Here is a 26,515-nt window from a genome sequence, read left to right as displayed (position 1 = left end):
CCAAGCAAAATAATATAGAGGTTACTTCATTAAAAGTTCCAGTTCAAGTTGTCAGTTAAGTTCGGAAAATAGTGAGGTAATTTCGGCTTAAGCATGACTTAATAACTACACCCAACATATTCTAACTAAGGTCAAGAAAAGCGTTAAAGTTTTAATAGGTATTAGTCATGACTTAAAATTTGAATCTACAAGTATGCTGGTCGTTAAAACTCATAAATACAATTCAAATATTTGACTAAAAGACTAGACTTTTGGAAAGTATTGATTAAGAAAGTTGTAGAGTGACATATATTATGCTGAAGTTAACAAGTACCTTGAATTCATTAAAATTATTTTTGACAACTTTCGAAATCAAGTTTCGATTTTTTTTTTATTTTCAACGTTGTATAATTGTAAGCCCAGAGTAATTTTATAAATTACTTGGCAATAGCGCTAATCTGTAACAGTGTTTTTATAACTCCACTATCTGACGCCACGCGGTTTTAACCGCGTGGTTCCTGTTCCCGTAGGAATACGGGGATAATATATAGCTTATAGCCTTCCTTGATGAATGGCAATGGAATGGAATACCCAACACTGAAAGAATTTTTCAAATCGGACCACTAATTTCTCAGATTAGCGCGTTCAAGCAAACAAACAAACAAACTCCTCAGGAAAAAAAGGAGGAGGTTTCCCAATTCGACCGTATATAATTATTTTTTTTTATAAAAGATATAGAAAGATAGAGACGAATTTGAAACTATAGATGAGAGGTTATCAAAAATCGTTACGGAATAGTTCTACAGTTTATATAAATTGTATTTAGTAAATAATTACTAACATCATGTTATAGAATTAAAAAATAACGAATTTCACTTATTTTCAAAACATTGTGAATGAAAAAATATTATGTTGTATATATATTATATATAGATAAGTAATGATTTTTATTATTGTTTTATCATTATAATAGTCATACACAGTGGCGTGCACTTCATATATGCATTAAAGTACTGCATACCCTAAGAGTTGTCTTCTGAGTGCTTATTAAATAGAGATTTTTCCACTTTGCTCAATTTTATTACTAGTGCATATCGACAACCTTATGCCGGCCACTCACTTTTTATATAGCCGTGGTACATCGAAATTTATGCATCGATCACACGGCTCAAGTCGCTGATGATTTTAATTAACTCTCATGGTTCAACGTATTGTTTGTGGGACAGTGTTTCTAGAGGTAATAACATCTCACTGCAGTGGGTCATTCAGCGAAAGTGTTTGTTTTCTCTCGAGAGGCGACTTGGTTCACTTCTCGGTGTATACCGTATTCAATTACTTGTTGACCAGAAAGCCATTAGAAATTGATTGGAATACTTAATAACATAAGATGGAATTACATTCACACATTATTAACATCAAGCAATGTATTTACCTTTTTATAACGTTACGTAACATTGTTAAACGAGTTAACTGAGCATCAACATTTATGGAAAATAATCTTCCTAAAAAAAATTTAAACTATCGAGATAAACTTTATAAGTATTTTAGAATTTATAAGTATTAGAATATGATATGATGAAGTTGTTTTAGCACCGATACATTAGTTCTATGTGCTGTCCACGGAATATGGAGCATTCTTCTTCAGCAGCTCTGTAGGTACCGGAACGCTAAATCGTTTGGTGCTACGTTTTTTTTTTAGGGTGGAAGCCCTACCCCACCCAAAACGTCTTGTAAATCCACCGCGCCACGAAGGTATTATAATATATACCTTCGTATTTAATTTATGACGTCAACAACTGAGAGAAAACATCAATCGGTGTTATAGTTTGTAAGACTAAGACTGTTCTATGTCTTAGGGTGATTGATTTCTGATTAATAGAGCGCATCGGCAGCTACTATCAGCTTTACTACAACTGACGCTTTTTGTGTACCGCACTCGGTGGCTATAGTTTGCGCAATACGTATCTAGTTTAGATTGATATTGGATATCAGGTTGATGTACGAGTTATGTACAATAAGGTATCAATCACATTCATCAATGATTCACATTTTTATATGAAACTGTGTCTGAAAATGTTATTACGTAGTTAATTATTAGCTTATTGTGACTTAGTTTATCCGAATGTACTTTTGTATTTATTTTAATTCAATGACAAATTAACACTTGATTAAGAATATAATATCACCTTTAAAGTGACGATGCATTTTAAGTTTGGAAGAGGTACAAGTTTATTCTATCTGTAATTCTGTACCTCTGAGGGTATTAGATTATTTTTAAGCTATGTTTTATTCCAGTATTCCCACAGGAACGGGAACAACGAGGACGAAACCGCGGGAAAAAATATTTGCCTATATATAACGACAATATATCCGGAATATTATCAGAACCTTGCCTACGCAGTTATAGTATCTTTTGCTATTTAAATGTGAAAATTTGTATTTAACGGACTTTAAAATGGACGATCTTACCATACAAATTAGATTTATTTTTTGGATAAAATACATTTTGTCATTAAAAAATCGATTTTGATAAATGTGATTCGGGCCTAAGATGTATTATGTCGGGTAATCCGTCGTAATCTGCCGGTAACGAATGGTTATTTAAAGTAAATTGTGCTGTTAAAACACATGTAATACTCGTACAACAGCGCAACTTACATTAATTCAGTTTCATCAGTGTGTAGTAAGGAGTTTCAACAGCATGCAACATTTACTGATATATGTTGATGGAGTCGTTGAACCTATAGGCAGCGCCGGCCCGAAGTAAAATTTAAAATGGAGCGAGATCCAATTATGGCGCCTCTCCTGTTTGCTATACCTATACCAAATTATGAGTTTAAAGTAAGAATGCGAAGCAAAAATCTAAAAAGATCTAAGAGAAAATCAGGCGCAGTACCGTCTACGGTTGACTAGGATTATCATTTAGGCGCTCTCTAGGATTTGGCGCCTGGAGCAACTGCATATATTGCTCAACGAGTCGCGAAGCTGAAGTGGCAATGAACAGGCCACATAATTCGAAGAACCCATGAATGTTTAGGTCTCAAGGTGCTGGAATGACGACTCCGCAACGGAAAGCGCAGTGTAGGTTAGGTGGATCGAGGACATCAAGCGACTTGCAGGGAGCCGCTGGACACTAGCGGCTCGAGATCGTTGTTTGGAAGTCCATTCAAGAGGCCTATGTCAAGCATTGGACGCCCATCGGTTATTAATGAAATGAAGCGAATATGAAGAAGCGCACTTTTTTTTTATTCTTTACGAGTTAGTCCTTGACTACAATCTCACCTGATGGTAAGTGAAGCAATCTAAGACGGAATCGGGCTAACTTGTTAGGGGGAGGATAAAATCCACACCTCTTGCCTAAAAGATTGCCATTCACCCTTCCCTTGAGGGTGAATAAATTGAACGTGTCAGGAAACACAGACGCTGACAGACGTTGACTCTACTCGTATATAGGTTTTGAATTGTCTTTTCCTTAATTTATGATCTTTTATCAATTTTATACCTTTTTGATTTATAAAAATATTGCCAAAACAACAGATTATTAGGTAAAAATGATTATAGAATAAAATAAAAAATAGAAACAATAGTTAATCGATTATTACGCGTAGTAATCTAAGGGCGTATCAGTTCATTGAACCTTGAATCGTTTTCTCTAAGTAATAGAGCGAGAGCCTCTGGTAGCTAGAATCGCCAATTTATTAAATCTCAAAGCATAGTTTATAAAATTTTCTTTTTAATTCATAATATGCAAAGTTATGTCCTGAATCGCTAGAAACTCCTCTTTGCAAGACATCGGTAAAAAATTAACTGTAATATTTTTTACTTGGACGATTGGGGTTCACTATCGAAATTTCGTAGTTGCCTACGGTACAAAAATATATTATATGGCATGGGACTGACAATATTTCAACTTTTTATAAAATAACTAAGGTCTTCCCTGGCTCTTAGACATTAAATGAAAAGTTGTAAGCTTCTAGCAAGATACATTTACCATCTACATCTACCGACCACCTGAATATATAATGCTTGTGTCTGCAAATAAATAAATTGATTGATTGATTGATTTTAGCGATAACCCGCAACAGTGATGTTTGGCGAGTATAGAAAATGTGATACAAGTGAAAAATCAAGAATATTAAGATTATTAGCTAGCGAAAGCTATTACAAAAAAGCTATTCCAAAAGCTTTTTGTCAATTGCTGCGGTATTAAATTTTCCCTGATTCAACTCACCCATTTTATAATTTTCAGGTAACATTATGTATACTTCCATACTGTAATACCTTTTTCTATAATTTAAGTCTTTCACTGCAAGTTGACTGGAGGAGATCGTTGATAAGACCGCCTTCGCGCATTTTACTTTTACTTTATGTTTTTGTTACTTTGTAGCACTTGCGTGCAATAAGGCTTTATCTATCTATCTACTTCTGTTGGCATTTCCCATGACTATCTGTATTTTCTTGCGCTATGGCACCATTGGCTCACAATCCTTGCTCTATGCACCACACAATCGATGTTAAGTAACACTTATAATGTTCGCAGCACACTAATCGCAGGGATTCTCTGATCCACATGTGGTTTTGCAACACCGCGGAAACACACGCGGTAATTTGTCGTAGCAATGTTGTGATACACAATGTTTCGTTCGTTGATCTCCACTGTACACTTAAAGCAACGAACGTAACGGTTATGTCAGACTAACTATTGAGGTCGGTGCGCCGGTCATTAGGCCACTATTTTGAGGTCTTGTTTATGGAATGACAAAATAGACGTCTGAAAATTACATGTTACTAATTGGTGTGGTTGCAAATCGCTTGTTTTGACGCAAGATGTTATTACTGTTGTTTTGGTAAGATACGTTTGTTGATGCAGGTAAATAACCGGTGGTATTTGGCTATGCGATTAGTATTAGTATTTTTTAACCTCTGACGCACAGACACAGAACAGAGAAGGTGTTATTATTGTTGTCAAGTTTGACCTGTATGAGTGTATTTGTATATGGCTCAGCCTATGAAACAATGAGCTTTTTCTTCTTCCAAGATATTCTTAGTAGTAGGAAATAGGTGATTCATCTCCTGATTTTGGAGAGCACGTTAAGTAGTCTATTCCGGCTATTATCATACCGTAAGTACTTAATTAATTTTAGCCACTTTTTTACTTACTTTTTTTGACGGCCTCAGTTGAACAGTGGTATGCGCGGTGGATTACCAAAACGCAGGTCCTGGGTTCGATCGCCAGCTGGGCCGATTGAGAATTTCTTAATTGATCCTGATCTGGCCAGTGGGAGGCTTCGGCCGTGGCTAGTTACCACCATACAAGCAAAGACGTACCGCCACGGAATTTAGCATTCAGGTACGATGTCGGGTAGAAACCAAAAGGTGTGTGGATTTTCATCCTCCTAACAAGTTAGCCGGCTTCCATCTTAGACTGCATCACCACTCACCACTAGATTGTAGTCTAGTCCTTGACTACAATTTCACTAGTAAAGAATAAAAAAAAAAACTTAACTATATCATATAACTGTTACTCGTGTTACATTACACCGTATATATTTATTAGTAAAATTATTGAACCGAACCATTATAGCGAACCAGTGCGGACACTATAAATGTAAGTTGTCTATCTATAACGTAAGCATTATTATATGAATAAACAAAAGTAAGTACCCCGATAATAGTATAGCGGTAGTGGAATACAATGAGATATTGTTTGCCGGCAGTCGATACGTTTGCAATTATTGCGATTTTGATTGAGGTACATGGAGCCTTTATGGCAAGCGAATACGCCAAGGCCGATGGCTAAAAACGGTAAACATTCAGGTTAATGGAGGCTTAAATATGCGCAATCTTTTAGTGGAACGAGTAGGTATAACCATAAAATGCATTTTAGACAACATAAAGTAAAGACACGTAACCCTAGACTGGACAGTAATCTTAGTTAAAATATATTTATTCAAATGTTGCACATATTATACTTCCGTAATGAAATTCTTGTGTATATTTTGTTTTGAGGATACAGAGCGTGAATTTGGGTTAACATGTTGAAGTTTTAGAACGTGAAATATCAAGTTCAAAATTCTCACGATACCAACGAGTTACTTATCAAAAGTTTGTTAATATCAGCTAAACAAGAACAACATCTACATACCGACACACTTATTATATACACTGTCAATAAGTGTAATATATACAATTTTATTTATAGGTATAATTATGTATACTAATTTAATTTGCTTAACTTTACTTTTCTTTTTCCTAAAATTTTAAAGCCCTAGTCCAATGAAAAAAAAAACAAAATGACTACTTGGTCTCCACGTTACAGTTCACCTCGTGTGGATACCAGAAACAATCGACTGCTTGGTTCTGTAATATTTTTTGCAAACAAAGATATTTGTCTTTTTTACCGACTTCAAAAAAAGAAGAGGTTCTGAATTCGAAGCGTATGTTTTTTTAATGTTTATTACCTCATAACTTCGTCATTTATTAACCAATTCTAAAAATTCTTTTTTGTTTGAAAGAGTATACTTCCAGATTGGTCCCATTTAATTTTCATGAAAATCGGTTTGGTAATTTTGTGTTAAAATAAAAATAATTGAAATATACGTTTTGGCGGTTCCATTTTTAGTTAAAAAGATTATTTTTTATTTTAATCAAAACCAAAAGGCAAAAGTATTAATATATTGTAATATAGTATAAAAACGAACTCCAGTGCATATGTATATTATATGTCCTTATATGTATATAAGAAATGCGGCGTTATGTGCAAGTAGGCTAACGATTTATTAATGTCAACTTGTCGCTAGGTACATTTAAAGCAATTTATAATTTATGGTAAAATATAAATACCTATATGAAGATAATTATTTTAAAGCAAAACCCGTTGAGCGATAACTCTACAATGTTCCTACAACTAACATTTCTGGTTATTAGATTTCTACAATGGTAGGCAATGGGATTTTTTTCCTTTTTGCGTTTAAAGAGTGCAGCGATTCAAGTATTAAATCTTCTTAACGATAACACATGCATTTATTTAGTAGTAATCGTATATTTAACTTAAGTGTACGAGTAACAGTAGGTTTTATTGTTAACACGTCTAGATCTTATTGAACCGGATACGAAACTGACACCTGTAAACTGTGAATTAAATAAAATATGGCCATGCTTTTCCTTCAATTAAATCTATGACTTTTGGTGATCTTCCGGTGATATAAAGAGCGATGAACCATTACTGAAAGTTAAAACTTGGGTATGAAACCCTCAACGAAAACTGTATAACTGTAGGACAAAAATCAGCCTCATAGGGTGATTTTTTGTCGCAATGCCTGTTGTGTATGTTGGTGCAATAAAAATCTATTGACTTAAACAATTGTAAAGCTAGGAAAAACGGATTTCCATTATTTTGTAACGCAGTTCGAGTTACTCGTATTTGCTTACAGCCTTGGCAGGGCTGTTTTATACTCGTTCCTTTCTATTTGATATGAATATCAGGTTTTGATAAATATTTTTGTCATGATAAGGTAATCTGATATTAAGTATTAGTTGACTTAAAACTGACTTCGTTTACATAGACTTGATGACTTTTGGCATAAAGGGCTATAAAATTAATTTCGTTTAGTTATAGTTGCAATATACACACAAAAAATAAAACAGGATAAATACCTAGGCACACATTTTTAAAGTCGGTAAACGAAAAACAATAAGTAAAATTTTTTTTTTTTTCAGTAAAATAAAATGAGTAGGTATGATATAATTAATATTTATGTTTAAATATAGTGTACGAGTTGAATGTAGCGCACTTTACATTATGAATTTAATAGTTATAATAAAAGCTCTCATTCTTATTTTTTCATGGCGATGTAATTTACGTAGATACCGGGATCATCATTAACAAATCCATATTCGGCTCACTGTTGAGCATGAATTTCCTTTCAGAATGGTTAGGCTAATAGTCCATGCTGGCCCAATGCGGATTGGCAGACTTCACACACGTATATATTTAAGAAAGTTCACACAAGTTTTCTCACGATGTTTTTCCTTCACCGTTTGAGATATTGAAGTTCTTAATACTTTCTTCGATACTGGGAATAATTAAAGAACATAAGTAACCTATTTGTTTACACGTAAACATTAAACACGACTGGTTAATTGATACAGAAGTGTAATAAATCGTAGAGATAAGAGATTTAAATCTGCGAGCTTGTGTAATACTAAAATATTGGCCCACTGCAGCGGTTGCATAGCAATGCTGCGACCATGTCAAATGATAATGTGATACTTTTATGCAATAGTTTTGGCTGCATTGATTCTTCCTGGAGATCTACTGGCATTTGATAGATGTCCTCTTTACATTTACATATTGATTAACCCGAGACACGTTGTTCTGTCATAAATACTTTCATCTAAAGGTATTAAAATCGCGATAAATGGGAGTTATAGTGTACTTTTAGATACGTACTAAACAAACATTAAAAAAACAAGTGACTGTATGATAAGCTGATGTATTTTATGAAGATTAGGTATGTTATGAATGGATTTTCTCACGGACAAAGTTTAACTAGTACCTAAGAATATATCTAAGAAATGTAATTAAAACCAAACAAAGCATTTCTAAAGATATAAACAAAAAGCTGCAATAGGAGCTGGTGTTATCGCTAAGAAAATAGATACAAAAAGAAATATGTATAATTGTAATAAAATAAAATATTTCAGCTTTTTGTTTTCTTAAAGTGATTTCGTAATACATTCTTAGTGGATACCATCTCGAATTACTGCCGCCTAGATGTTGACAAAGGTATATCCGTACCGTAGTGCTAAAGAATTTGTGTTACATTTTGACATCCGGATATTACGTAGTTCAAACTGATCGCTGTAGCTTCGGGAGCAAAAAATTGCGATTTTTTATCAAAGATAGGCTCACGCTTGACTACGATCAGGTACCTACGCCTGATAGAAAGCATTATTGCGATCTAAGTTGAAGCGCGTTTCTCTAGAAGATCTTGAAGATGTTCAAATTTTAAGAGGCGGAAACATAGACGCCAGAAGGTCTTGTTCTGTGCTGTGTTAATTCGAAAACCTTTGGTTACAAGGCCTTGAAAATGTAGTTTTCTCAGTTTTCTTGGTGTTCTAAGATGATGTCAACTGTAAAGTAAGTATACCTACTTATTAGTAGAAAACAATAGTAGGCATGTACATAATTATGTGTTTATTTTAGTGGCCTTTAACCTTTCAATTATTTTTTTAAAAAATATGTAACTATTTTTTTTACAATCTCTTGTTAGCGCCTCATTGCACTGGAAAATAGGGGAAACTTGTACACACAGTACTACTAAGTTATGGTATCTACTTTGAGTTTTAACGACTTATTCGATGACTTATTCAACCAAGTTGTTGTCTTCCTAACGTTAAAGTAGAAATTCATAGCTCTAAATAGAGAGTACGATATATATACTTTGTACTAATATTTTAAAGAGGTAAAGTTTGTAGTATTGTGGGGGTAATCTCTGGATAAATTATTCTTTTAACACAAGAGAGCCACGTTATTTGTGACGATTATAGGTTTTATTTTATCGCCGTATTCTCACGGGAACGGGAACTACTCGGCTCAAGCGTAGTCTTTAATAAACTGGCCGAAGTTTTCCTGTATATTTTGACTCTTGACACCTTTACAGGCGTAAGCACTCAACTCGTATTATAGACGAACCGAAATAGAAATATTTACGTTTATGTACATAACTTAGCATAGTCGTACTAATGGCCTCATAAGAACGAGCTATGCTAGGAGTATTTAGTATAATGAGGAGATCCGCAGAAGAACCAAAGTCACCGATACAGCTCAACGAGTCGCGAAGCTGAAGTGGCAATGGGCGGGACACAGTTCGTAGAGCCGATAGACGTTGGGGACCCAAGGTGCTGGAATGGTGACCCCACACTAGAAAGCGGTGTGTCTTGGTCGACCCCGCACCAGGTGGACTTACGACATCAAGCGAGTTGCAGGGATTCGCAGGGTGCATGCGACTCAGGATCGTGATGTTTGAAAGTCCCTACAAAAGGCCTATGACCTGCAGTAGACGTCCATCGGCTACATGATGATGGCAATGATAACTCGTACTTTACAATTAAAACAATCGCATTACTTATTGCAAAATCAATAGGGTATATATATTCCACTAACGACGTCGCGTGGACTTACGCGTTCGACACCGGGCACGCGTGGAACGCATAATAATTACAGTGAGAGAAGCGTGATTTATTTATATGACTAACACCGCTATTTTAGATGGGACTTACCGTTGGGAATGATATACGAACTAACTCACGATCTCTTTCTGAGCTTATCCGACTGACTCGCGAGCAACTACTGTTTACGCGAAACCCTTCTCCACGTCAGTCCTCCAGGGCCTCGCTGGAGTATTTTTTTTTATTGGTTTGCTGAACCTTTGGAGGCTTTGGTCGTGGTTAGTTACCACCCTACCGACAAAGACGTACCGCCAAGCGATTTAGCGATCCGGTACGATGGCGTGAAGAAACCGAAAGGAGTGTGGATTTCATCCTACTCCTAACAAGTTAGCCCGCTTCTATCTAAGATTGCATTATCACTTACCATCAGGTGAGATTTTAATCAAGGGCTAACTTGTAGAGAATAAAAAAAAGAAGTGCGATTACGATCACCGTGGACACTGTATTATATATTAATGCATATTTTTGATTATGTGATTCATACTTTTAAATGTCCTCTTCCAAAGAATATATTTCAAAAATATCTAATGGTTTTCCTTGTTATTTGAAAATTTCACATTAATGAAGCAAGGCGTAAATACTCTTACAAGCTGCGCCTTCCTTTCCTATAATCTAAGCTTAGCTTGAATAAGATTTTCTCAGCGATTTCTCGGATGATTAATAGTTCAAGCTCTTAAGTACTACTTTTCATCTGTTAAGCCGGGCACAGGTGCTGAGAAAAACATAGGCGATGCGGAAAACAAGCATTTTCCGTAGTTAAATTGCCTGAACGCGTGTGAAATCGAGATAATTTATACGATGTGTAATTGTTGACGAAAAGGAAATTATTTAAGTTCCTTAAATTGATTAGATTGTACATATAGCTAGATAAAATACAGCATCACACTAATCACATCATACTTTCACATCACATCACACTAATATATAAATGCGAAAGTTCGTGTGTAAGTGTGTATGTTTGTTCTCCTTTGTGCAGTGGCTACTGAAGGGATTTGGCTGAAATTTGGAATGGAAATAGATCTTACTCTGGATTAACACATAGGCTACTTTTCATTCCGGAAAAATCCATGGTTACCGCGGGATTTGAAAAACTGAATTTGATGGACATGGTATAAATTAAAGTACATTTTGTCAATGTGTTGGTAATTGTCAATTTTATTTTGGACAAGCGTCCAAAAGTTGTTGTATCCCTTAGGAATCATTTCTTCTATACATGAAAGTCATTCAATGTCCTTTTCAACCACTAAGTACCTTTGACAAAATGTGCAATAACTTTCATAATGATCGCTTGAATTAAGGGTGTTAGCGTAACAAACAAATAAACATACATTCGCATTTATAACATTAGCTAGACTACAGTTTACAGCAGTATTTGAGGTCATTGGTAAAATTATTAAAATGTGACTTTGTTGTTTGACAATAGGCTAGTGCTAGGTCATGCATAACAGACTCCGTTGAAGTCTATTGTATCGAAGTATGAGGCACACAAGTGAAAATGAAGTCACGGTTTCACAAGTCTAGTATATGCGGTGGTACGCATCTCAAAGTCTCAACTATTCGCAGTTTACCACATTTGCGAAGGTTCTGGTGATTAGAAAGCGATGCGTGTTGCAAGTGGCTGTGGCAGGTCATCGAATGCGACTTGCTTAATGCATCGCACGTGCCCGGCTTTCATAGTGGACACTGGACACCGGGCGACCAAGGCTCAGTTATGTAATCTAATCAATATTGCTTGCAAAGCGTACCTTCGGAGAAAGATGTCCTAGGTTCGTTTCTCAATAGGGAGTTTTTTTTATAAAGAAAATAACATCCCGATGTATAATATTTTAAATGCGAACGGTTTTTACTCAATGAAGAAAAACAAACTACAATGATTTTGATTGTTACTGAGGTAGATTTAGCTGTCCTAAATTCACTCGGACGAAGTCGCGGGCATCAAGATGACCTTCGTGGCGCAGTGGTATGTGCGGTGGATTTACAAGGCTGAGGCCCTGGGTTCGATCCCCGACTGATTTGGCTCCCGATTGAGGTTTTTTAACTGGTCCAGGTCTGGCTGGTGGAAGGCTTCAGCCGTGACTAGTAACCACCCAACAAAAACGTACCGCCAAGTGATTTAGCGTTCTGGTACCTGCTCCTAACAAGTTAGCCCACTTCCATCTTAGTCTATGAGACCAATGTCTCTTGAATCATACATACTATGTTAAAAGTTTTGAAGTGCCTATACACCACAGCACAGCAAGTACGAGTAAACAACTTGCCTTGCTTTCGTATTATATAGTGGTTTTGTTTTTTAATTTATTTTATTTAAATTAAAAAGATTTGTTTTGATCACAGGAACCTACACAAGCTACTCTAAATGTTATTTCGTCCATATATTTAGTTTTCCGATTGCTATCAATACTTTAAACATCTCTTTCAGACTTTTAAGAAAACACGTGAATGGGGGATAGTGTTTGGATAAAAGTTACTTATTCGCTTCGACTAGATTAATGTAATCTACATTCAAATGATAATTGTATGCTTACAACAAGGAGAGCTTGCAAGCCTACAATTACAAATGAACCGTACTTAAACTTGACTAGTAATTAGTGGTTGAAAAATTGCTGCTTGTAAATAATCTTAGATAACATCGGAGTTGATAATTCTAATAACAGGTTCAATTGGTTTAAACCAACGATATGTTAAATTACGAGTAGATATCACACTTGCGTATCAAAACTGAGGTGGACAAAATATGTGCATAAATGTCTAAATTCTGTTTAGTCGCATAATAAACAATGAAATTTATTTAAACAAATAGTACATAAGTATATATGCATACCAGCATCTTAATTCTCTGCGTGTGTGAAGTCTGCCAATCCGCATTGGACCAGCGTGGTGGACTATTGGTCTAACTCCTCTCATTCTGAGAGGAGACTCGAGCTCAGCAGTGAGCCGTATATGGGTTGATAACGACGACGACGACGACATAAATATTGTCTACAATGTCGAGTTGTGTATTCAGGAAGCGTAATAGTTATAATTATATCCTACTAATATTATAAACGCGAAAGTTTATATGGATGTTTGTTACTCTTTAACGCCGCTACTACTTAAGCGATTTGGCTAAAATTTGGAATGGAAATAGATTGTACTATGGATTAACACATAGGCTACTTTTTATTCCGAAAAAATTCATGGATTCAAGACATTTGCGAAAACCTGATGATTTTGATGAACCGAATCATCTGAAATTTGAAGTAGAGATATATTATTGTCTGGATTAACACATATGCTACTATTTATCCCGGAATAACTCATGGTTCCCGAGGGATTTGTGAAAAACTAAATTTTACGCGGACGAAGTTGCGGGCGTCTGCTAGTACTTAAGTAAACACAAAATTGTGCATGTGTGCGCTCAGTGGTCGGATCGGATTCGGATCACTTTTTGCGGTGATTTTGTAGGCAAGTAACATATCTGTAGTATAAAATATCGTTGGCCTAGACGAAGTTTGTAGGTGTTTAGTTGTCAGAATGCAGAGCATAATAATACGTATTGAAAGTGTTCTCACTTATGTAGTTGACGCAATTTTCGCATATCAGCTTCGAGTAAAAAATATATCAATAAAAAAAATCAGTATATCAGAGGCGTAGGTAGTTAAGTTTTAACAGCTTTAATATGTTTTGTTTACTTTCTAGTTTTTGATTTGTTAAAAGCTCTAGATATTATTGCAGGATGTGTTTTAGAAACGTGATTTCGTTAGAAGGTGGATTTCAGTGGGTATTCTGAAAGCTACCCTTCTACCCCTTCGTTGACGCGTAAATGCATTTCCCAGTTAAAAAAAAATTTTTAACAAAAAAATGAACCGACTTCAAAATCACAAAAATGAACTAAAAAGCGAAAAATAACATCGTATGTGCTACCTTATGGTCACTTTGAGGGCAATTTCGTTGTTTTCATTTTAACACAAAATTACTGAATCGATTTTCATGGAAATTAAATGGGACATAACTGGAAGTATATACTTTTTCAAGCAAAAAAAGAATTTTTAAAATTGCATAAGAAATTACGAAGTTGTGCGGTAACAAATATTAAAAAAACATACGCGTCGAAAAACAAAAGTAGGAGGTTCTCACCTCCTACTTTTTTTTTCGTCGGTTAATTAATATAATAAAAAGGATATTTTGACATTTAAAACATAATTTAAAATGAATGTTCATTGTTACTGTGATGGTACAGTACAGTAACAGTGGACATTTACTTCAGTATACTACTAACTCGAGTGAATTACTTGCACTCAACCTCGAGAGTGAGGCCAAGTATGTTGCTACACAAACTTATTGTTTTAAAAATACTAAGGCCACATTACTTAATGAACACTTGATAAAAATTCAATACGTAACTTTACGTGAATATTATCAGACGAAGTCTTCTTTGAATTTATAAGTAACCTTGCTTTTAGGTGCTTAGATACGGGTGACTACTTTATGAATGTACTGCAATGGAAATTATAAGCGAAGAATGACTTAAGTACGTACTACTCGTATGTATTATAGCTTTTGGGGAACCTCCCAAATGGTATTTATTAAGATTTGCGAGTATTTTGCTGTTCTCTGTAAAATCTGGCGAATCCAGACGTCAACACAACCGACCCGCCTAAACCTAAAATTTATTATAACTAACATTGCGTTATTCTACTTTAGGAATGTACTTTAATAGTAATGGAAATTGTAAGCGGCTAAGGGAGAAGGTTTTAGTGCGTATACGAGTATTTTGCTGTTCTCTGCCTGCATGCGCCAGGCATCAACACAATCGCCTAAATCCACCATAGTTACGTTTTCTTTGAATCTATTATAACTTACATTACGTTATACTAAATTAAGTATGTACTTTAATAGTAATGAAAATTGTAAGCGGCTAACGGAGGAGGTTTTAGTGCGTATAACACTGTGTAGCACCTTAATGAGTAGCCATGAAAGCTTTTGGAAAATCCCAATATGGTAATTACGACTTTCCTCCTTCGAACAAAAGTTACCAGAGTTATTATAAATATATATATATATATATATATATATATATATATATATATATATATATATTTTGAAACAAAACTTGATAGATAGAAGCAAATGCCCCACTTGATGGTCAGTGGAAAACAGGGGTCTACAAACAGAGCAACACTACATACAACATGCAATGATGCAAGGAACCCCCTATGTCAATCTGAGGTCAAAGTTGGCAACTAAACGAACTACATCAAGTAGTATGAAATAACCAAATTAATTTATTTTCTTCTCCGCGTAAAATAGCCACAATATCGCAAAATAATGAACGCTGAATTTCGAAATTGGAGCAATTTCAGAAGTTGACTCTACATAGTTCCAGACATCTATACTAATATTATAAAGAGGTAAAGTTTGTGCGGTATTTTAGGAGGTAATACTGAACCAGTGGAAAGCCACGTTATTTGTGAGTGTCACAGGCTACATTTTAACCCCATGTTCTCACGGGAATATTGAACTTCTTTGTTTGTTCTTATTTCAGATTGGTAATTGAAATTTAACTTCTATTTACGTTTCAAATATCTATGTAGATATGTATTAATTCTTTTTTTTCTGGATTTATTCTTTATTCTTCTTGATTTGTTAGTTGTTGTGTTGTGTGTGCTTGTTAGGTGTTTTATTCTAAAAAAAATTGAAATCTCTAAAACAAATACTCATTATTTGTTATATTAAAGAATGCAGTCCACGTAACGTTCTGTTTTTGCAGTTACGTAGCCGACAGCCGTAGTCGCGGTCCGCAGTGAGGCGTAGACGTTACGTTCGCGTACGCTGTTCGATTGTAACCGACTCGGAAGCGTTTCCTTCAATTATGCCAATCTATTGATTTACTATCAGTAGATTGTATCAGCACTGGTATCATCTAAAGACTAAAGAAGTCTAAAGTTTACTACTTTGTACTAAAATTTTACACTTCTTTAATCTTTAGATGATGCGAAGGGCAATGTTTCTGAAACTTTAGATTTCTTTAGTCTTAAGATGATACCAGTGCTGGATTAAGGAATACATATAAATGAACTACAAATATTGCACTGCGCATTTCGAAATTGCTTAAACGTTTGTGTGCTCGTTTTTTCTCGGTCGTCTTCGGTGTTCCCCTGAATGGGATGCCCTAAGCAATTGCTTAATGGATGATGCGAATGCTTATGTTTACGAAACTTTAGACTTCTTGTCTTTATATGATACGTATGCTTATGTTTACGAAACTTTAGACTTCTTGTTTTTAGATGATACGTATGCTTATGTTTCCGAAACTTAAGACTTCTTCAGTCTTTAGTTGATACGAAGGCTTATGTTTTACGAAACTTTAGATTTCTTTAGTATTTAGATAATACGATGGCTTATGGTTGAGTGTATCTTTACCTCGAACCTTTTTTATTCAGGGTTTGTACTTATTGTAGTGTCTATGAATGAACTAAAGTGAAATTTGTAGCAATTTCAGCGCAACGTTAAATCCTTCGTTTTATATACACGAAAGCGTGTGAATGAATTTAGGTGTCAGGTAAAATGAATTTAATTGTCTGATATACCTGGTTTTTATATATACAGTAATTTAAACGATATCTAATAGTTTATCTGGTTTTAAGTAAGGACAAGGTACTTTTATTTATGAAAATAAATATCTTCTTTTTTATTTCTTTCTAATGACTGGAATTTTATATAGAACATCCCAACGTCCGCGTCATATAGCTACATGTTCAAAGTTTATTTCATCTATTTTTGAATGTTTCTTGATAAGTTACCAAAAAAATATTGTCTGGTAACTTATCAAGGGCATCATAGGGGCAACTAGGTACTTAAAAAAACAAATTTAATTTCTACACGAATGCTGTACCGGTAATAACGATTGTTACAATTTTAATTTGCTTTTGATGTTTATTAGATATTAGAAATTATTTTTAGTTTAGTTAAATAATTTTTTTAACTATAAACAGTGAACAGTACTTATTATACTGACTGCCTGCTAGCAGCTAATTATAGACCGAGATTTTTACTGCAAACATCTAATTAATTAAACCGTTAGAAGCTACATAGTAATAACTAATAACATAAACAAACATCCCACGCGTGTTGAAAGTATTCCTTCCTCTATCCTTCTAGAACAACACAACAGTATTACGTGTGCATATGTAATTATTTACATTAAAACCTGTTAAGTCTACCACCAAGTACATGACATATTGTGTTAAAAAAAAATTGCTGAAAATTTTAACTCACCAAGGTACGGAGTTAGATGTTTTGAAACTTTCAAGTGAAATTTTGTCGCTCTTTTTGTATTATTTTTCAAGATAGGTGATTTTTTCACATAAACAAACACGATGTCTGTAAGGATTTGCCAAACTGTCAACCGATAATGCCCAAAATATTAAACCGGCGTGCTTCAATCGTATCTGCACTGAATTTTAATGCTCTTTAAATGGAATCACGTAATTTTGTAACGTTTCCGAGTGTTGTAATCGCGGGCCTGAGTACGAACGCGTGCACGGCGCAAGAAAGTTATGCCTCTACTGCTTTGGTTTTTGTAGTTCGTTGATCATGTTGCTCTTGTTGGCCAGTGGGCATAGCTCGCTGATTCTAAGATCGATACGTCGCAGGCTCTATTATACGAGAACACAATATTATTGACCCTTTAAAATATACGCTAGCGCAGTGCGGTTTTCAATACGATAACGACACATTTTGATAACGATTCTTATGTAATTTTATATGCATATTTAGAAGGTCTGAAAACCGGCCAACATTTATTTTTCAAACCCCTAAACCATATTGGGTAGAGTAAGGGTAAAGTAGGAGAAGGGTAGGGGTAGGGTAGTAGCAGAGTAGGGGTAGGGTAGGAGTAGGGTGCTATATATGGAAGAAGTGCACATAACCATAAGTCAAAGCAAAGCTTGACCGGGTCCGCTAGTGTACCTATAGATTTAGTAAGTAAGCGTAGTTTTAGATTAAAAGTAACGTACTTGTTGGCATAAGCCCCCATTCGCACGAGCGCTTTTTTAACGGACGTTCGTTCGACGACGACGACGTTTAAAAAGCCTATCAATTAGAACAAATGCATTCCCATGTATATGTTCACACGTAAGCGTTTTAAAAACGCGACGCTTTTTTTGGAGCTGTTTTCAATTTTGGGCGTTGGCCCTTCGCCCTTAGACCTATATACTATTATATATCTTCATAGTATATTTGATAGACCTTCATACTATATTTGAACGCTTTTTTAACGCCCGTTAAAAAAATGCTCGTGCGAATGGGGGCTAAACTGTTAATTGTTACCATATGCACCTAGATACAGTTACGTAATAGAGAGTGCCAGAAACCCACTCGTACTACGACCTTGACCTCCAATTAAAGGTCGACGGACTTAATAATCTATGTCGGTAGGTTCTCGAAGGTGCTATCACGAAGAAAAATATCAACATGTTTTGTAATGTGTCTATTTAAACACTGATGGTAGTTTATAACCTTGTTTCTGCTTTGCTGGAGCTTCCTCAGGTTTACACACAAACGATCTACCTTACCACACAATAAAGCTGTAGTAAAAGTCTTTCCAAAATAAATATAGTGTGGCACTGATTAATGCGGATGTGGATGTAGATGCAGATGTCCAAATCTAGGTATGCGGATCCGAATGTTCGCAACATCCCTGAGTGAAACAACGAGCGCGTCGTTGGGTGAAAGTGCCTGCTTCAGCGATCCTTTTATATCCCAATGTAGGTAGTTTCGCTGGGTTTAGTGGGTATTCTGGTTCAATCAGCGAGTCACACATACCCGGCCGAAGACTGTGTAGGTCTGTCTGTGCATTCTCTGGCCGGGATGCGTAAATGCATTTCCCAGCGAAAAAAGCGGCGTCCACTGATTCGCATCGTACGCATCGGACACATCGCAATAATATAAGTATTTTTAATTTTTAGTTAAAATCCGTTCGATGTGGATCAGCTGCATTTGTATGACTTTCTATCCAAAGAACGCTGAAATCCTTTTGATGCAATGCGTCCGATACGTACGATGCAGATCTGTGAACGCCTGCCATTATATTGTACCTACAGTATACGTCGTTGCCTTAAAATGTTAAAGCGGCTGTATTGCTGCAAGCAACTTATTGCAGACAACCCTGACTGGACGGGGAAGAGAGAGCGATAGGTAAGTATAGAATGTTAATAATCCTGTACAATTGCTGTGTCCCAATCCGATGAGATCGCATTAAGATTATGTAACAGCGAGCACGGAGCCCAGGCGGCTTACGACATGTAAATCAACATAAGTGCTTAACGATCGTGTAATTTTTAGATACGTCTCGATTGTAAAAGTCAATTAATGCTTGTGTCCAAACTGTGCAATCACAATAACGCAATGAACCAGGGGTGGCCATTGGCCAACTTGATTAGACTTAAGTTCTATAATTTTATTTTTATTTTACTAGCGGACGTCCGCGACTTCGTCCGCGCGTTTAGTTTTTCACGAATCCTTCGGGAACCATGGATTTTTCCGGGATAAAAAGTAGTCTATGTGTTAATCCAGGCTATAATATATCTAAATACTAAATTTCAGCTAATTCGGTCCAGTAGTTGAGGCGTGAAAGAGTAACAAACATTCATATCATCAAAATCATCAGTTTTCGCAAATCTCGGGGAACCATGGATTTTTCGGGATAAAAAGTATCCTATGTGTTAATCCAGAGTAAATTCTATTTTTATTCCAAATTTCAGCTAAATCGCTTCAGTAGTAGCGGCGTTATAGAGTAACAAACATCCAAACATCCATACAAACTTTCGCATTTATAGTATTAGTAGGAAGTAGGATAGTAGGATTCATTGCCTCGTTGGTTCAGCGGTTTCGGATCACGAGAACCTGGGTCGAGCTATGAGATTTTGACGGCCTCCGTGGCTCAGTGGTATGCGCGGTGGATTTACAAGACGGAGGTCCTAGGTTCGATCTCCGGCTGGGCCGACTGAGGTTTTCTTGAGTCCAGGTCTGGTTGGTGAGAGGCTTCGGCCGTGGCTAGTTACCACCCTACCGTCAAAGACCTACCGCCAAGAGATTTAGTCTTCCAGTACGATGTCGTGTAGAAACCGAAAGAGATGTGGATTACATCCTCCTTCTAACAAGTTATCCCGCTTCCATCTTAGATTGCGTCATCACTTATCAGGTGAGATTGTAGTCAATTGCTAACTTGTAAAGAATTGTAGCTACCTACGTTATCTATGGAACAACTACGTACTTTCATAAGTTTACCTACAACCGGCTAAAGAATAAAAAAAAACATACATACAGCCGAACGTAGAACCTCCTCCTTTTTGGAAGTCGGTTAAAAAGATACCTAGTTAAGTAGAACCACAGCAATTTTGTAATCAGGTAGATTAATCGATTAGGTTTCCAAAATGGATATAAAATTGCAATAGTTCAATCGACTGTTCTACCAAATCAGGTACTTTTTGTAATACGAAAAGCGTATTACAAAAATTAACAAATATAACGGAAGTCAGAATTTTCGAGTTTTCTGTCCGTTTTTCATACCTATTTAAATTCATTACTGATTAAGCTTATTCACATATTGTCGGGAGAATGTCTCATTAATACCCAATCAGCCTAGAACCGTGACTTGCGTTCATTTCCTACATGATGTCACTATTTGTATTTACATAGGTACATATTTATTATACCTACATAAGGTTTTTAACTAGGGTAGGCATTATACATAGGTACATCTTTCTCCAATATTGGTTCTTAAGGAGTCCTCATTGTTGCATTTACGAGTATGACGTGCACCCCTGTTGTAAGTACCTATATATTTATAGACCCCTTTTTCATTGTGCTCTCTGGCCCAATGCTAGCCTTGCGTTTAGTAGGGGTCACTCAGCTTGATGCTGAGATGCTAGATTAAAATAGCCCATCCTTACATATGAACTCGCCTCATTTCCATAAGAGTAGGCAGAGACCACACCCTTCCTAGCTATGATCCTTGCATATCTCTTGCTTCTTCCTTTCTCATCATTCCACAAAATACGTAGGTTGGTACAAGGTCTTCGGTATAGGATAGGTAATCTTGACCTGACCTTTATATCTATTAGCGGACGCGTTCGTGTCAAATTCTGTTTTACAAACTCCGCGGGAACCTTGGATTTTTCTGGGATAAAAAGTTGCCCAGGTTCTACTCCAAGGTACAATAATTTATCTTTATACAAATCTAATCAAGCCCAGTCGTAAAAATGTAGCAGACAGACATACTTCCACATATAAAATATTAGTACCTATGGATATTGTGCCCCTGCATTCTGTAAAGTTACAAAGCTCTAACATCTTTCGATAATACACTACTATCATATAAACTTAAGTTTAAAATTAAGACATGCTAAAGTTTGTCGACGTGTGTAAAATAGCAGATTCAGATTCATCACCTCCTCAGTGTTAGTAGTATTCACAAGTTTTGCCTTTGTTGACATAAAGTAAGAAAGTGATACAACCATTGACCTCATAAAATATAAATACGCACAGAAAATTTCACTTAAAAACTGGCCAATTTTGCTTTGACAGTTTTAGAATTATCTTTAAAGAATATTATACTTAAAGGCCTTTAATATAGTCCAATATTCAATAAAATCCCAAATTCAGAGTAAATTCAACCTTAAGGATTGACTTTAAGGTTGAATTTGCAAATGCAACTACTTTAATTGAGTGCCAAGAAGTTGTGTTTGGCACTCAATGTGGGCACGTTTTTTGGTCGCTGATTGTGCATCCAGTTTTTAATAAGAGATGGATGGATACAACTTACATTTGACTATCCTACACTTGTCAGTAGGTGGTGAAACTAGACGTTAGTCTCTGGTTCATTCTCTCTACTACTCTAAAAGCTGATTGGAATTATTTTTTCATGGTTAACATCATGGCTCAGTATAAAAAAAATTTAAGCAAATAAAACAAAGTTTATAAAATATTCTATAATAATAAATAGCGCCATACATTCATCCAAGAGTTATCATATTGTCCGTAGTTTCAGCAAATAGTTGGTGGTTCCCTTTAGAGCTAGCAGGCACTTCGTGATGAGGTCCAATGAGGCAGTATTGTAAGTTGCAGTTCAAATCCACTGTGGCCCCAGTGAATACTATGCAGTCTTGAAGGACACATCTGGAATTAAAGTGTAAACTTTAAATTATACAAAAACTTGTCTTATGCATTTTCTTTGGTAAATTTTTGAGGTCCGATATAGGCAAACCTCCATACCTACGTATAATGGCCAACCTCTAGTGGCCAAGTTCAGAAAAGGCCAAGGGAAGAAGAAGAAGAAAGATGATAGGCAAACCTCCTTTCTACCATAATGTATATACTATAGAATCATGTTGTTCTAGGTTTCAGACTTGGCTCAAGTTATTAAACCGGCCAGTCGGTTTTGGTCGTAAAAATATCTCAGAAGCAGCATAGATGGGTTGGTTAGCACAATGGTGATGGTGTTGGTCCTTTTATTCTAAGATGTGCGGCAAAAGACAATGAGATCATTTTGTCTACTTATCATGCTTTCTTTTGTCCCATTGTAAGGCAGAGAGCAATATTTAGGTTTATCTCTTTTGTTGCAATGGGTAGAAAGAGGGAGCTATACAGTATAAGTAGTCAAAATCATCCAGTTGTCTGTTGGCATGAATCTTAGGTCATATTCATTAAGATGTAATACTGATTATAACTTCACCCACCAACCCGCATTGGAACAATGTGATGGGATTAAATTCTAAATCCCTTTACATAAAGGATCCGGCCCCACGCCATTAACCATTTTGCTGATGCTGATGACTAATATACAGGGTGTCCCGTAATTAATGGATAAAACGCAACTGGTAGATACACCACCTAATTATCTAAAACTATTTTGAATAGTTTTCCAAAATCCTTAAGGTGACCAAGATATATTTTTTTTCAGGAATTTACAAAATTTTCTATCTTGAATCAGACTTTTCAATGCTTAATGAGTAGTTGATGGCAGAGCTTTGGCTCTCCTGTCAGAAATCGTCCCTAAGTCACAGAACTCACCTGCTTATTGTCTAACGACTGTTCGCAGACATCAAGAAAAGAGAAAGAAAAATTTTCTATGCTGTAGCTGCTGGAGATAAGATTTTGAAGATCCTGTATATATAGACTAATAATAAATACTCACCCTTCTTTAACAGTAACATTGTTCATTAATATACAGTTGGTCAGCCTAACTTTGTTTTCAATGGTACAGTTTGCACCGATAAATGAGCTTTTGATAGACGTCTTTTCACTAATTAAACTTTTCTCTCCAACTGTACATGTTTCATCTATTTGTTTTGTTTTCACTTCACTGTTTGGATGGAGCCTTTCTGTTAGAGTAGTGCCAGTCAGTTCCTCCCATTTTGATAATATCTATAAATAAATTAAATACTTATTAATAAATAAAATAATTACAATTAACTGAAACTGGTAAATCAATAATATTCTTAAAATTATAATTTATATAAATGTAAATTATCAACAACAACCAATGATCATAATGTTTTGTGTACCACTTATCAGGTGTATAAAAAAGGACAGGAGTCTTTCACACAGCAAAAATCCAAACATTCCTAGTAGGTGTGTTGAGATTTGTTGGTAGTGGTAGTTCTAACACTAGACAACTATTTCTGCAACTGCCTATACACATAACTCACCAACTGCCATAGCCTGTGGGTAGGCCATCAATAATGGTCTAATAATGGATGGTCTGGATCAATAATGATCGCTGACTATGGGCCTTATTAGAATTCTCAAAGTCACTCAGTATTTTTTGCTTGGAGGCTCATGCAAGAGGCCTATGTCCAGCAGTGGACGTCTATCGGCTGATAAAGTAAGGTAAAGACATTCTTCACCGGAGTGCCTTATTAAACAAGCACAAACAACCACATTGCACAGACTAAAAATGTATTGTCAAGGCATTTAAATGTTGGATAAAAATAAAAACTCTATTTACCTTACTATTTGATAAATAAAGTGATGATAAAGTATTCACTCTGATACCAAATGTGTTTTTATTTGGTATGTGGGCATAGCATCTGAGAACATCATTGAAGTACACTCCTTTGCTACCCAGTTTGTGGTCATTATAACTTGACATGTCTCTTATTTTACTCTCATATCCTTGATCAACAGCAAAATCAAAAATATCCTTTGAAGTATCAACATTTAATACAGATGTACCTTTCTTCTCTGATGCATTTTTAGGTTTTGACAATTGCTTTTTAATAATATGAGGTATTAATTCTCCCTTGATCGAGGTGTACTTATCTGATTCTACTAAGTAGCTTATAACCCAGTTCTTCATAACATAGACATGTGCATCCAGTAATCTACTGAACATTGTTATACTTCTATATTTTTTCATAAGCATCCGAGGTATTGTTATATTCTCCTCAAAGTCACTGGCACTCGCAAGGAATACGAGTCGTTCTGTTTCCTTGTCAATACAAACAAGATCCCTGTCCGGTTTGACCTTGCTTTTGAGGCCAGGAAGTTCAATCCATTCTTCTGGGCCGTTATTAAAGAACAGTGTAGCGAGAGCCGCATCATGTTTGCGATATAGATTGAGAACTTCGTTTAAATTAACATTAGTGATGAGATCCCCTGACACAACTATGAGGTCAGTTGTAACTTTACTACTAATGTATTTTAGGGAGTCTGCAGTACCCCAGTCTTCATTGGAAGGGATTACTATTGGTTCATATTTAATTTTTAGAGGACACTTTTCAAGTGCACTGAGTATATTTGATTTATCTTCATCCAACACCACTACCATGGTCTCTGTAATGAAATAGTTTAAATAATTAATACTGAGTTGTAGAATTATGGTAATTCAGTAAGGTTACAGTAAGTAGTGTAGAACTACTAAAGTGTTGAACTCCTCAACCTTACAACTAGGTCATGAATTTTTTAAACTGGCCCCGGTAGTTTCAGATCCTACTGGCCACAAGCAAACAAAAAATCTTTCCTCTTTTTAATATTAGTATTGATGACAAAGGTAATATAAACTTATTTGAATATTGATGTCGCTAGTGTATTAGAATTGGTCCCTGGTTCAATTCTTAACAAATTTTTTATCAGTATAATATTTATAGAGCCATGATAGGCCAGTGGATAAGACCTTTGCTTCAGAATCCGGAGGGTGTGAGTTCAAATCTGGTCCAGGGCAAGGTCCTGGTCCACCTCCAACTTTTCAGTTGTTTGCATTTTAAGAAATTAAATATCACGTGACTCAAATGGTGAAGGAAAACATCATGAGGAAATTCTCTGCGAGTGTGAAGTCTGCCAATCCGCATTGGGTTAGTGTGGTGGACTATTGGCCTAACCCCTCTCATTCTGAGAGGAGACTCAAGCTCAGCAGTGAGCCGAATATGGGTTGATAATGATGATGATGATAATATTTATATTTGTCACAAAATTTGTTAAGGCTGTAAAGTATGCATTCCTTTTAATTTCGCGAGCTATCCGCTTAGGCTGCGTGAGCACCAAAAAAAAAATTTAATAGAGTGCACAGACATCAAGTTTGGTAGCATGAATAAAGTTTTAACTTGTTGAATAAAGAAGAGATTGTAATCAGTTAAAACTGTCTGATCAAAACACGGGTATTATATTTTTACCTTGAAATCCATATCGTTCAAGCATATTCAATGAATACCACAGGACAGGATAGGGTCCCACAGGAAGCAGGCATTTTGACACTGTCCCTCCAACGTCAGGGAGACGCGAGCCTCTTCCGGCCGCCAACACTACTGCTTGAAACTCCAATATTTTGTGCATTTTATTGACTTAGGGCATTAACTCTTTAGGAATTAGGTTAGGATGATGAAATTCAACGTGTAACCTATGTAATAATTATTGTGACAGCTTTAATCTAAATAATCGTTTTGTTTTATTCTATATATTTAATATTCCAAATAGTAATTCATACTTTGAAATATCTGTTCTGTTATATACAAAATTTTAAAATTATAAAACTTTTTTACACAACAACAGCTCCTGTCCTCTTTCAGAAAATCGTCTATTTTGTCAATGTCAATGTCATTGCCAAAGATGAAAGATTCAAAGTAAAAAGTCAAAGTGACATTGAACGACAACTTCAAACATACAGTATACCCATAGATTAATAAATTGCAAAACAATTGTATATAGAACTCAGAGCCGTACAATCAGTTTCAGAAAAAACAAATAACTAAATTAAAAAATACAAGAATTAAAAAACATGTCAAATAGGTACCAATACAAAAATAGTGAAAGGGTCAAAACTCAA

The 26,515-nt window shown here is 35.6% G+C and overlaps 2 protein-coding genes across 3 annotated transcripts in view; both read right to left on the bottom strand.

Annotated features, from left to right (window-relative positions):
* The window catches only part of LOC112044629 (pancreatic triacylglycerol lipase), a 44,677-nt gene extending 26,892 nt beyond the window's left edge, over positions 1-17,785 (bottom strand). For both annotated transcript variants that reach the window (XM_024080566.2, XM_024080648.2), the window contains exon 1: positions 17,470-17,785. The gene's annotated coding sequence lies outside the window, so the exon portion shown is untranslated. The remainder of the gene's footprint in view (positions 1-17,469) is intronic.
* A 4,384-nt stretch (positions 17,786-22,169) lies between these two features.
* Positions 22,170-26,299, bottom strand: LOC112057653 (translation initiation factor eIF-2B subunit gamma). The gene is made up of 4 exons (XM_052882481.1): positions 25,866-26,299; positions 24,203-25,029; positions 23,390-23,619; positions 22,170-22,371 (listed from the first exon to the last, which is right to left on the bottom strand). Exons 1-4 carry the CDS (start codon positions 26,023-26,025, stop codon positions 22,209-22,211), a joined length of 1,380 nt encoding a protein of 459 aa, XP_052738441.1. The 5' UTR covers positions 26,026-26,299; the 3' UTR covers positions 22,170-22,208.
* Positions 26,300-26,515: the final 216 nt, after the last annotated feature.

Source organism: Bicyclus anynana, chromosome 7 (genome assembly GCF_947172395.1).
Source record: "Bicyclus anynana chromosome 7, ilBicAnyn1.1, whole genome shotgun sequence".
Lineage (NCBI taxonomy): Eukaryota > Metazoa > Arthropoda > Insecta > Lepidoptera > Nymphalidae > Bicyclus > Bicyclus anynana.
Note: the sequence above shows the minus strand (reverse complement) of the source record. Positions and strands in the feature narration are given on the sequence as shown.